We start from the raw sequence: 13,372 nt of genomic DNA on the forward strand, positions 1-13,372 counted from the left end.
TCTTGGCTCCATCTCTCACGGGGAAAAAATGGTGCTAAGTCATTTTCTAACTGCAGCTAGGCCAATCACAGCTAAATAATGGAGGTCAGTCACCTGTTTGGCATGAAAAATGTTATGGCAGATTCCTATTAATGGTGCTGATGTAGGAGCTACGATCCTTAGTAGTATGCACATAAAACTGGTTAGAGAGATCAGTAAGCACTAAAAAGAATTATCCTAATCAGCGGTGACCATTTAAAAAAATAAGTATCACTACAAACAAAATAAGTCTTCATTCTATGTTAGGGTAAGGCTTTCTCAGCACACACATTTGTGAAAGCATTCAATCGATTACTCTTACGCTAATTAAATAGTCAGAGTTGATAAATTGGAACGTATGATTGTGTTCTAACGTTTTTATTAGAATAATTGGCTCCATGTTGTTAGCATTAGAAAGCTCTTGATTTTCACATTGTTCTGTTTCTCTGATTTTGTGAATACTGCACAGCCGTTTTATAGAAACAAAAAAAATATATAGAATGATCTAGTATTCAGCATGTTCAGCTGTGCTTAACTATACAGATCTACATAAGACCCTTACGTATGCGCCATATTGGAGAGTAAGGGAGTTACCCTACAATGAAAGCCTCCAAACAAGAACCTTTCTCTTTATTACCCTTAGTTCTCCTTTTAAACTTTTTGATACTACGCCCTGGAGAGTTCCACCAAGCATATACCGGAGTTTGTTAGGGAGCAGAAAACGCAAACGCTGCTGTCAGACACTGATAGGAATACAGAGACTTCCACCTCTGGTTCCAGTGTATTATACAGTGGCATGTAAAAGTTTGGGTACCCCTGGTCAAAATCACTTAATGTGAACAGTGAAGCAAGTTGAAGATGAAATGATCTCTAAAAGACCTAAAGTTAAAGATGACACATGTCCTTTGTATTTTAGGGGAAAAAAATACCATAAATACTCGTGTATAGGCCGAGTTTTTCAGCACTTTTTTGTGCTGAAAATGCCCTCCTCGGCATCTACATGAGTCATAGTCCAGAAAACCAGTGGGGGAGGGGGGGCGGCGGAGCAGCGGGTGACAGGAGCCGGCGGTTTCCAGCACACATCATACTCTCCTATCTGCATGAATATGGACGCGTCTCCACTCCCATAGGCGTGGAATGCATATTCATTACCTTAATGAGCAGTACCACATGATTGCTTGGCAGGAAGAGCTGCAGGTAGGCGCCGGCGGCCGGAACGAGATGCAGTGCCAGCACCGAGGGCAAGCAGTTAGGCGAGTAGGATTTGTTTTTTTTTCAATAGGAAACATGCACACAGGGATAGGGGATAAGGAGGCATGCATACAGGGACAGAACACGGGAGGCATGGATACAGGGACAGAACGGAGGAGGCATGCATACAGAGACGGAATGGGGGATGCACGCATACAGGGATGAAACGGGGGAGGCATGCATATAGGGGCAGGGATGAGGAGGCATTCATTCCAGGACAGGGAAGGGGGAGCCATGCATACAATGATAGGGACAGGGAAGGCATACAGACAGGGACAGGGATGGGGAGGCATTCATACCAGGACAGGGAAGGGGGAGCCATGCATACCTGGCTTATACTCAAGTCAATAAGCTTACCCAGTTTTCCATGGCAAAAGTAGGTGCCTCGGCTTATACTCGGGTCAGCTTATACTCGAGTATATATGGTATTTATATTTTCATCTTTTACATAATAAAAATTACAAAAAGGAAAATGAGCAGATGCAAAAGTGTGGGCACCCTACATGGTTAGTACCTAATAGCACCCCTTTTGAAATTAACACAGCTTGTAAATGCTTTTTGTAGCCAGCCAAAAGTCTTTCACTTTTTGTTTGAGTGATTTTCATCCATTCTTCCTTGGAAAATTCTTCCATCTCTGTGAGATTCCTGGGTCGTCTTGCATGCACTGCAATTTTGAGGTCTAGCCACAGATTTTCAGTGATGTTCAGATCAGGGGATTGTGAGATCCATTGTAAAACCTTCAGCTTGTGTCTTTTGAGGTAGTCTATTGTGGATTTTGACGTGTGTTTAGGATCATTATCCATTTGTAGAAGCCATCCTCTTCAATTTCAGCTTTTTTTTTACATATGGTGATGTGTTTGCATCAAGAATTTGTTACATTTTAATTTAATCCATTCTTCTCTCTATCCGTGAAATGTTCCCCATGCCAGTTATAACCATCACCAGCAATTCTCTAGAAGTGAGCATATATATGTGAGAGGAGTAGCTAACACAGAACAGCTGAGACAATTCAAGACGGAGAGCTCCAAGAGATGGACAGAAATGATTAACCCCTTAACAACCGCCGATACACCTTTTAACGATGGCAGCTAAGGGTGCTTATTCCTCAGCACCGCTTTTTAACAGCGCTGAGAAATAAGGATATAGAGTCCTCCAGTGTTGAAAAATCTCCAATTTCCCATTTATTTCTCTCTACTCTGATATGATCTAGCATACCAGAGGAGTGAGAAATGGGGTCCCATGAACCCCTCGGTACCTCCGGTGTCCCTGGACCCTCCAGATCCCTCCCCCAGCGTCTTCTTCTGGGAAGAAAATGGCGGGCACATGCGCAGTGCCACCACCAAGATCTGCCAGCAACAATAGATTTTTCCTATTGGTTCATTTTGATCACTGTGATACTGTGATAGACCCTATCATAGTGATGAAAATTAAAGAGAAAATAGTAAATCGAACTCCTCTTTTTCACCCCCTTAGTTAGGTAAAAATAATAAAATTTAAAAAAAGTATTTTTTTTCCATTTTTCCATTAGGGTTAGTGCTTCAAAATTTTTGCCAAATTTCCATTTTATTCATAAATAAGCGCAAGTCATATTGATGAAATTTTACCACTAACATGAAGTACTATATGTCACAAAAAAAATTCTCAGAATCAGTGAGATATGTTGAAGCGTTCCAGAGCTATAACTTCATAAAGTGACAGTGGTCAGAATTGTAAAAATTGGCTTGGTCATTAAGTACAAAATTGGCTCTGTCACTAAGGGTTAACCTTTGCAATAACAGAGCAAGGAAAACCTACACTGCCGATAGGAAGGTGAAGCAGATCTAATATGTGCAGAGATTTGTGTAACCAGATGCCACGATCTTCTGGCCCCTCTCTGTCGCGGTATCCCTATGACACTGGGTTTTTATAAAGCTGGGAAATTTGCATCACCTGGCCTTTCCTAATGATGATAATGAACAAGCCATGACCCTAACAGGCTAATTAGGGCCTTGTATAGAAAACTTCAACTTGCTTAGCTGTTAACAAAACCAGTAATTTTGACCAGGGGTGCCCAAACTTTTACATGTCACTGTAGCATTGCTGCGCAGTTGACTTTCATCTTGGTTACCACCAAGAAAGCAACTAATAAGACACCTTCTTTGAACCCTATGGTATTAGGGTATTGGGCACAATATAAAAACATCTGGTCTTTAAAAGATTGTAAAATGTGTAAATAAAACCTCAGATGACTAACAACACATTGTGTCATTATTTATTTGTAAAAAAAATTAGTTTCATCCAATCTTTAGGTTTTGGACAGTTAGCCTCACATTTGGCTCTAGAATACGTTGGTATACAGAGGAGTTCATGGTTGACATGGTGCCCAGATCCTGTGGCTGTCAAATCAACACCTCTTCACCACCATAGTTGAGAGTTGGTATAAGGTTTTTGTGCTGATGTGCTATGCTGGGTTTTCGACAAACATGGTACAAGGTATTATGGCTGAACACCTCACTTTGGTTTTGTCTATCCTGTGGACATTGTTCCAGTCTTTATGCTTGTACAGATGTAACTTTGCAAACTTTAGCCATGCTGCCATGTTGTTTTTAGAAAGAAGAGCCTTTCCTCTGGCAACTCTTCCAAACAAGCCAAACTTGCTCGGTCTTTTCAATATGTGTTTATATCAGTTTCCTTATCAGCCCAGGCAGAATTGCAATGACAGGTAACACCTCCATAAACAGCTGATAGCACAGGATCCACCAATAACAATAGGCGATGTCACAGCTGACAATGCTCTGCCTTCTTTCACAATGTCTTTTGCACAGGCATATTAGACACTTCACTATAAAAGACATGGGTCAAGGTCTGATTACTGTGGCTATGTACATATATTGTTTCCTGAAAAAAAATAATGGAAATTTTAGTCTAAAAAAAATCCCTAGGGATTTGCTCATGTGTTGGAGCGGGATTGAATGGGGAGGACAGGGTTTGTATGTCCTTTTGTTCACATTTATATCTTTTCATGATTTTTATTGTTTGTATTTCATTATTCTTATAGTTTTCATCCACATTGTGGCTCATTGCTAGAGCTTCTAGTTTCCAGACTAGAGGTCATGAGTTCAAATCCTACATAACTACTGCTGCAAGAAAGTTAATGAAATATTCATAATAAACAATTATATTCATATATTCTACATTTTTACTTATCTTTTTTACTTCCCATTAACACATTGGACTATACTCACTATTTCATAGATGTTCATATTTTATTCCTGCCACTGTTCATCTTAAATTATCAACCTACTTTACACCTACTTTTTTTAGCTATATTTGTTCATACACTATATATATATATATATATATATATATATATATATATATATATATATATATATATATATATATACATAATCACATATTTTACATAAAAATATTTTCATTTTATATTGTATTTTTGTTATTTACATTTTGTTTCTACAATTCTTCTTTTTTATCATTTCACTTGTTTCCTCCTTACTTCTCCTATATGTACCAATTGCCTTATGTCCTTCTCCTGGATCCACTATGTTCCTTGGGCATTGCTTTCTTCCTTAGTATGGCGCCTTCCTTGCATGCTTGCTTTATTTTCTGGGGCTGCCCATTATCACACGATGCTCATGATCATGTGCATGTCATATGCTCTGATGAGTAACTTCCTATTTCTGCAACACTGGTGATATGGTGTACAAGTGCTGCTGGGTAATTATAGAATTTGCTTGTACCTGCTTACTGCTGAGCCTTCTGTCAGTCAGAGCTGGGAGCGCAGATACAGCCGCAGCTCTCTATGCACATACAGGTGACTGATACTGTGTCGACACCTTCCCTATGAGTGAAAGCAGGAGGCTGCTAGGAGGATTAATGTTCATTTTCTCCTGGCAGTGGGGCTCTCAGTGCAGCAGAGAGGTGTCAGAATGCTATTAATCTGCAGATTAACCCCATATCTGCAGGTGATTAGTGTTATTTTACATGACAGGTTCTCCTTAATTAATTACGTGGTGTAGTTTGTCATGTACTATAACTAGTCTGAGGTTGTATTTTCTAATTTTAAGATTTTCTAAAGACCAAATTTATTTTTATTATTATTTTTTGTTATGTAAAACCACAGAATTCACAGGTGTAGGTGTTTTTTCTTATCCCTGTAATGTTTGAGTCAGCTATGAGCAGATCCTATTATCACTACTGTTCCTTATACATCATTTAGTAGGGAAAATCCAATAATTAGTGGCAGATTAAACATATGTAATACTGATGTATTAGACTGCTGTTACCTGTAGTTGGTCCTTTAAAATAGCTAGAATGATCAGATGCATCTAGTTCATCTTCAAGTTCCGAATACACATCTGACAAAAAAAATTGTAGAATAAAACAGATAATAAAAAATACATAGTATAATGAATACAATTTAATAGCAGTGGCAGGTATGTGTATTATATACGGTACTTAAAGAGACATCTACATGCTCATCTATATATTTGTTGTATCAAACAAAAGGTGCCAATTTATAATAATGAGTGCACTTTATTATAATTGCCTATTCATAATAATGAAACCCCCCAAAGTGAATCTGAGGAAAGACCGCTTATACTGATGCTACTGACAACCCATTGATGTTAAAATAGATGAAATGATGAATATTTTAGGAATGCTTTGAAAGGACTATTGATTGAATTAGATAAATGACTACAATCTACACTGTAGTTTGCTGTTTCTAAATTTTTTTTGGATTATCAAGGGCAAATACTTTCCTATAAAAATAAAATGAGACACTGTCAGATTGCTGTAACAGAATAAAAGGGTAACTTAGTACCCCCTGACAGAAGCAATGGCAAAACAAATGTTGGGGTGCGGTTTTATTAGATCGGTATCTACATTGCTTTTTGTCCTTTTATACAGTACAGACCAAAAGTTTGGACACACCTTCTCATTTAAAGATTTTTCTGTATTTTCATGACTATGAAAATTGTATATTCACACTGAAGGCATCAAAACTATGAATTAACACATGTGGAATTATATACTTAACAAAAAAGTGTGAAACAACTGAAATTATGTCTTATATTCTAGGTTCTTCAAAGTAGCCACCTTTTGCTTTGATGACTGCTTTGCACACTCTTGGCATTCTCTTGATGAGCTTCAAGAGGTAGTCACTGGGAATGGTTTTCACTTCACAGGTGTGTCCTGTCAGGGTTAATAAGTGGGATTTCTTGCCTTATAAATGGTATTGGGACCATCAGTTGTGTTGTGCAGAAGTCTGGTGGATACACAGCTGATAGTCCTACTGAATAGACTGTTAGCTTCTTTTTTCTTGCCATAATACAAATTCTAAGTAAAGAAAAATGAGTGGCCATCATTACTTTAAGAAATGAAGGTCAGTCAGTCAGAAAAAATGGGCAAACTTTGAAAGTGTCCCCAAGTGCAGTGGCAAAAACCATCAAGCGCTACAAAGAAACTGGCTCACATGAGGACCGCCCCAGGAAAGGAAGACCAAGAGTCACCTCTGCTTCTGAGGACAAGTTTATCCGAGTCACCAGCCTCAGAAATCGCAGGTTAACAGCAGCTCAGATTAGAGATGAGGTCAATGCCACACGGAATTCTAGCAGCAGACACATCTCTACAACAACTGTTAAGAGGAGACTTTGTGCAGCAGGCCTTCATGGTAAAACAGCTGCTAGGAAACCACTGCTAAGGACAGGCAACAAGCAGAAGACTTTTTTGGGTTAAAGAACACAAGGAATTTACATTAGACCAGTGGAAATCTGTGCTTTGGTCTGATGAGTCCAAATTTGAGATCTTTGGTTCCAACCACTGTGTCTTTGTGCGACGCAGAAAAGGTGAATGGATGGACTCTACATGCCTGGTTCCCACTGTGAAGCATGGAGGAGGTATGATGGTGTGGGGGTGCTTTGCTGGTGACACTGTTGGGGATTTATTCAAAATGGAAGGCATACTGAACCAGCATGGCTACCACAACATCTTGCAGTGGCATGCTATTCCATCTGGTTTATGTTTAGTTGGACCATCATTTATTTTACAACAGGACAATGACCCCAAACACACCTCCAGGCTGTGTAAGGGCTAATTGACCAAGAAGGAGAGTGATTGGGTGCTACGCTAGATGACCTGGCCTCCACAGTCACCAGACCTGAACCCAAACGAGATGGTTTGGGGTGAGCTGGACCGCAGAGTGAAGGCAAAGGGGCCAACAAGTGCTAAGCATCTCTGGGAACTCCTTCAAGATTGTTGGAAGACCATTCCCGGTGACTACCTCTTGAAGCTCATCAAGAGAATGCCAAGAGTGTGCAAAGCAGTCATCAAAGCAAAAGGTGGCTACTTTGAAGAACCTAGAATATAAGACATATTTTCAGTTGTTTCACACTTTTTTGTTAAGTATATAATTCCACATGTGTTAGTTCATAGTTTGGATGCCTTCAGTGTGAATTTACAATTTTCATAGTCATGAAAATACAGAAAAATCTTTAAATGAGAAGGTGTGTCCAAACTTTTGGTCTGTACTATAAATCACCCGAGTGGAGTGCGATTCCCGCTGATGCCTGCAGCAGAGGAGATGGAGAAATTAATCTCTCCGTCTCCTCTGCAGCTGTGCTGCGAGCATGTCATGCGAGAGGATCGGAACACAGAGTACAGCACCCGGCTCACACTTGCAGCAGAGCAGGAGCTGAGTGTCCTTAGCATATCACATTCGATGCTCTTAAATCGGATATGATTCTCTAATCGGCAGCATGGTGGCTCAGTGGTTAGCACTGCAGCCTTGCAGCGCTGGAGTCCTGTGTTCTAATCCCACTTTGGACAAGATCTGCAAGGAGTTTTTATGTTCTCCCCGTGTTTGAGTGGGTTTCCTCCATGTTCTCCAGTTTCCTCCCACATTCCAAAGACATACTGATAGGGAATTTAGATTGTGAGCCCAATCGGGGACAGCGATGATAATGTGTGCAAAACTGTAAAGCGCTGCCGAATATGTTAGTGCTATATAAAAATAAAGATTATTATTATTATAGTGGGACCCCGGACAAAAAGTGACATTGATCCGAATTGTAAAATTTGTCCCGGTCATGAAGGTGAAAACAGGCTTGGGGGCTGAAGGGGTTAAAAGACTATGAAAAGCATTGTGGTCATTAGTCATTAATAATATGTGCATAGTTGAGATGGTTCCATGATTCTAGACTGGTCAACGTAGAAAATATTGAAAGGTTACAAAGGGATTATTTTCCTTGACTACAAGTAGCTTTTAGCTCCAAGTAATCCTTTTTCTTATTTATTTTTACTAACTTTATGGTACTTCCTATATCCTTTTAGAAATAGAGTATAAACTGTGACAATTATTATTGTCTGCCAATGTCACCACCACAGCCTGTCAGCAGAGACCAGGAGCAGAGGTGGAGAGGCATCGATGGAAAGAGGGGAAGTGAGTAATGTTGAGTTTACTACCTCTAATACAAGTAAGCTGATAGGCTTTTAAACATAAGTGACAAATACCTTTAATAAATTTAATCCCTCAAACAAACTATCACTTGACCAAAAGTAAAAAAAAGAAAAAGAAAATGAAAAATTACCTTTACCAAGGTTGTCTATGGAGTAGCCATGGTCTGGGAGAAAAACATCAGAACTTTTATCACTGTTTCTTGGCTGCAATAGTCCCAAGGGAATAAAAGCATTCTCTGAAATGTCACTTTTGCAGCTTGCTATTCCACTGCTACTGCTGCTACTGCTCAAGCTGGATTTCTCATATTGGTCCTAGGACAAAAGGTGAAAAGGAGTCAAATGCAAATCACAAGAACATCAACTACAGTTGAGAGCAGAGTCTACATCATTCTTATGTACATAAATAAAAAAAAAATAGAAATAAAAAAATAGAGGAAAGCATAGCATGCAGTTAAAAAATAATCTTCCTAAAAGTAACTTTAATGACTAGACAAACATTACAGGGAAACACAAGGCAAATTATTATGGCAAATATGGGGCAAGAAGTGGTGTTGAAGGATTCAAGGAAAGCATACAAAGAAGTCATGTACTCAACACTGTAAGATTAGATTCACATGAGGCAGAATTTAATTGCAGAAATTCCTGTGATTAAGAATCTGCTTCATTCATCTACAACCCCAATTACAAATAAGTTGGCACGTTATGAAATATGTAAAGAAAACAAGAATGCCATAATTTGGAAATCAGCTACAGCCTAAGGATATTCACAACAGAATATAGAATACAGATCAAAAGTTGAAAGTTGGACATTTTTACATTTCATTTGAAAAAAATAACTCATTTAGAAATTAACGGCAGCAAAGCATCCCAAAAAAGTGGGAATAGGTTAGAAAAGTAATGAAAAAGAGCTAGGGGGTCAATTTCCATCTGGGTCACATAATTGTGTATAATAAGAGAATGTTATCGAAGCACAGTCTTTCCGAAGCAAAAATAGTCAGAAGTTCACGAATGTTCTGTTATGGATAAAATATTGTTAGATGAGATTTCCAAATCTTTGCATTCATTTTATTTACATATTATACAATGTCTCAATTTTTGGGGAATTTAGGTTGTAAATCAGGTTGTTTTGGTGGCCTCCATGTAAAAACTCAATTCAAGTAAAAAAATGTAAGTGGGAAAAAAAGAAAAACAGTCAACCAAAAATTAGATCCCAACCTGTTGAGCTCTTCAAGAAATTATACAATTACCATGAAATACAGCAAAACTAATTTTGGAAAGTTTAGATTGCATATACAGTGGGAACGGAAAGTATTCATACCCCTTTAAATTTTTCACTCTTTGTTTCATTGCAGCCATTTGGTAAATTCAAAAAAGTTCATGTTTTTTCTCATTATTGTACACACTGCACCCATCTTGACAAAAAAAATACAGAAATGTAGTAATTTTTGCAAATTTACTAAAAAAGAAAAACTGAAATATCACATGGTCATAAGTCTTCAGAACCTTTTGAACTAGTACAGCCATGAGTCTTCCTGGGAATGATGCAACAAGTATTTCACACCTGGATTTGGGGATCCTCTCCAGTTCCATCAGGTTGGAGGATGAACGTTGGTGGACAGCCATTTTCAGGTATCTCTCTACAGATAAAAAAAAATAAAACACACCAGTAGCGCTTCAGAAGCTGAGAATCCTGCAGCGGATCCAAATACAGTGCCACCCCTCTGTATTAGTAGCTATAAGTAAATATATATAAACAATCCGCGCTGGGTTCTATAGTCATATGACTACTAATTACCTCCCAAAGAACTATAAATATTTGCACCTTTTGTATAGCTTCCTTTATAAAACTGATTAAAATTAAAATTGTGTTTGTTTAAAATAGCTCCATCATGGAGCACAATATTGTTCAAATAACAAAAAGAAGTTCTGAGCAGTGTTAACTGTCCGTTAAAAGAACTTTTGATTTTTACCTGGTGCGGTGTGAACGGTAAGGTCCTCAGTCCACTTTCGTCGATCTTTATACAAGTCCAAATGTGGAGGAGTGCCTCTGCAGGACCTTACGTGACGTCACGGTCACGTGATTAATCACGTGACTAGCTATGGATAGCGTTTTGGACCAATTTCCTACGCGTTTCCTATTCCGAAACGCGTAGGAAATTGGTCCAAAACGCTATCCATAGCTAGTCACGTGATTAATCACGTGACCGTGACGTCACGTAAGGTCCTGCAGAGGCAGAGAACCGAGAGCTATACAACAGCGCTTAGCCGCTGTGAGTAGTGAGCGAGCGTAGGGCTGTCTGCCGCAGGCCGGGGCACTGCCTGGAGCCCGCTCACGGGATAACGAAAGAAGTAAAGAACTCCACCGAAACTGCACTCCTCCACATTTGGACTTGTATAAAGATCGACGAAAGTGAACTGAGGACCTTACCGTTCACACCGCACCAGGTAAAAATCAAAAGTTCTTTTAACGGACAGTTAACACTGCTCAGAACTTCTTTTTGTTATTTGGACAATATTGTGCTCCATGATGGAGCTATTTTAAACAAACACAATTTTAATTTTAATCAGTTTTATAAAGGAAGCTATACAAAAGGTGCAAATATTTATAGTTCTTAGGGAGGTAATTAGTAGTCATATGACTATAGAACCCAGCGCGGATTGTTTATATATATTATCTCTCTACAGATGCTCAATTGGGTTTAGGTCAGGGCTCTGGCTGGGCCAGTCAAGAATGGTCACAGAGTTGTTCTGAAGCCACTCCTTTGTTATTTTAGCTGTGTGCTTAGGGTCATTGTCTTGCTGGAAGGTGAACCTTCCGCCAAGTCTGAGGTCCAGAGCACTCTGGAAGAGGTTTTCATCCAGGATATCTCTATACTTGGCCGCATTCATGCTTCCTTCAATGGCAACCAGTCGTCCTTCCCTGCTGCTGTAAAACACCCCATAGCATGATGCTGCCACCACAATGTTTCACTATTGGGATTGTACTGGGCAGGTGATGAGCAGTGCCTGGTTTTCTCCACACATACTGCTTAGAATTATCACCAAAAAGGTCTATCTTTGTCTCATCAGACCAGAGAATCTTATTTCTCATAGTCTGAGAGTCCGTCATGTGTTTTTTAGCAAACTCTATGCGGGCTTTCATATGTCTTCCACTGAGGAAAGGCTTCCATCGGTCCACTCTGCCATAAAGGCCTGACTGGTGGAGGGCTGCAGTGATAGTTGACTTTGTGGAACTTTCTCCCATCTCACTACTGCATCTCTGGAGCTCAGCCACAGTGATCTTGGGGCTCTTCTTTACCTCTCTCACCAAGTCTCTTCTCCCATGATTGCTCAGTTTGGCTGGATGTCCAAATCTAGGAATACTTCTGATGGTCCCAAACTTCTTCCAATTAAGGATTATGGAGGCCACTGTGCTCTTAGGAACCTTGATTACAGCACAAATTCTGTTGTAACCTTGGCCAGATTTGTGCCTTGCCACAATTCTGTCTCTGAGATCCTTGGCCAGTTCCTTTGACCTCATGATTCTCATTTGGTCTGACATGCACTGTGAGCTGTAAGGTCTTATATAGACAGGTGTGTGCCTTTCCAAATCAAGTCCTCTAAGTTTGGACTAGAATAAAGTAGAACCACCTCAAGGAGGATCACAAGGAAATGGATAGCATGTGACTTAAATATGAGTGTCTGAGCAAAGGGTCTGAATACTTATAACCATGTGATATTTCAGTTTTTCTTTTTTATTAAATTTGCAAAAATGTCTACATTTCAGTTTTTTTCAGTCAAGATGGGGTGCAGAGTGTACATTAATGTGAAAAAAATGAACTGTTTTGAATTTACGAAATGGCTGCAATGAAACAAAGAGTGAAAAATTTAAAGGGGTCTGAATACTTTCCGTACCTGCTGTAAGTAATCACACCCAATAAACTTCCTGAGATTACGTGGGGAGATAGGTGATGGCAGCCATTGTGAGAGCAGTGCACACCAGCAATCAGTCCATTTTGAGATTAACAGTGGCATTTAAATGATTAAAGAGCAGTAAGTGGAGATAGGATGGGTTGCTGCTGTCATACTCAGGTTCTGGCTATATAATACATCATGCAACTGCCAGGTATAGTGCAGGCTCAGCTCCTGAGCCTGCCCCATTCAAGTGGACCTGACATGGAATGTATTATGTCCTAATTCAGGAAAGGGTTAAAAGTAGCGATGGGCGAACCCCCCCGATGTTCGGGATCGGCGGGTTCGCCCGAATTTTTTGTAAAGTTCGTGTTCGGGGCCGGACATGACACGAACTTCCGTCCGAACCCTGAACTCGGACTTTACATATATGGGATGGGGAGAGGGAGCTGCAAAAACAAAAGAAGAAAATTAATAAAAAACATTAGAATTATACTCACCGGTCCAGCGACGCATCCTCCCGGCCGCATCTGCTTCCGGTGCCGCTCATTAACTGCCGGCAGTATTCACTGACCTTGGCAGTCTTTGGCTTTTTCTGGCAGTGTTCATGCAGTGACGTCACCGCACGAACACTGCCGGAAAAAGCCAAAGACGGCAGTGAATACCGGCAGAAGGTAATTAGCGGCCCCGGAAGCAGATGTGGCCGGGAGACAGCAGGAATGGGAGGACGCGTCGCTGGACAGGTAAGTATAAT

At 39.9% G+C, this 13,372-nt stretch overlaps 1 protein-coding gene across 5 annotated transcripts in view; it reads right to left on the minus strand.

The window, feature by feature from the left end:
- The window catches only part of NEK10 (NIMA related kinase 10), a 407,343-nt gene that overhangs the window by 96,660 nt on the left and 297,311 nt on the right, over positions 1–13,372 (minus strand). For all 5 annotated transcript variants that reach the window (XM_077268950.1, XM_077268949.1, XM_077268946.1 and 2 more), the window contains 2 exons: positions 8,859–9,039; positions 5,556–5,627 (listed from right to left, as the gene is read on the minus strand). In XM_077268950.1, the coding sequence (XP_077125065.1) occupies positions 5,556–5,627; positions 8,859–9,039 (253 nt within the window). The remainder of the gene's footprint in view (positions 1–5,555; positions 5,628–8,858; positions 9,040–13,372) is intronic.

This window comes from Ranitomeya variabilis, chromosome 6, assembly GCF_051348905.1.
Source record: "Ranitomeya variabilis isolate aRanVar5 chromosome 6, aRanVar5.hap1, whole genome shotgun sequence".
NCBI lineage: Eukaryota > Metazoa > Chordata > Amphibia > Anura > Dendrobatidae > Ranitomeya > Ranitomeya variabilis.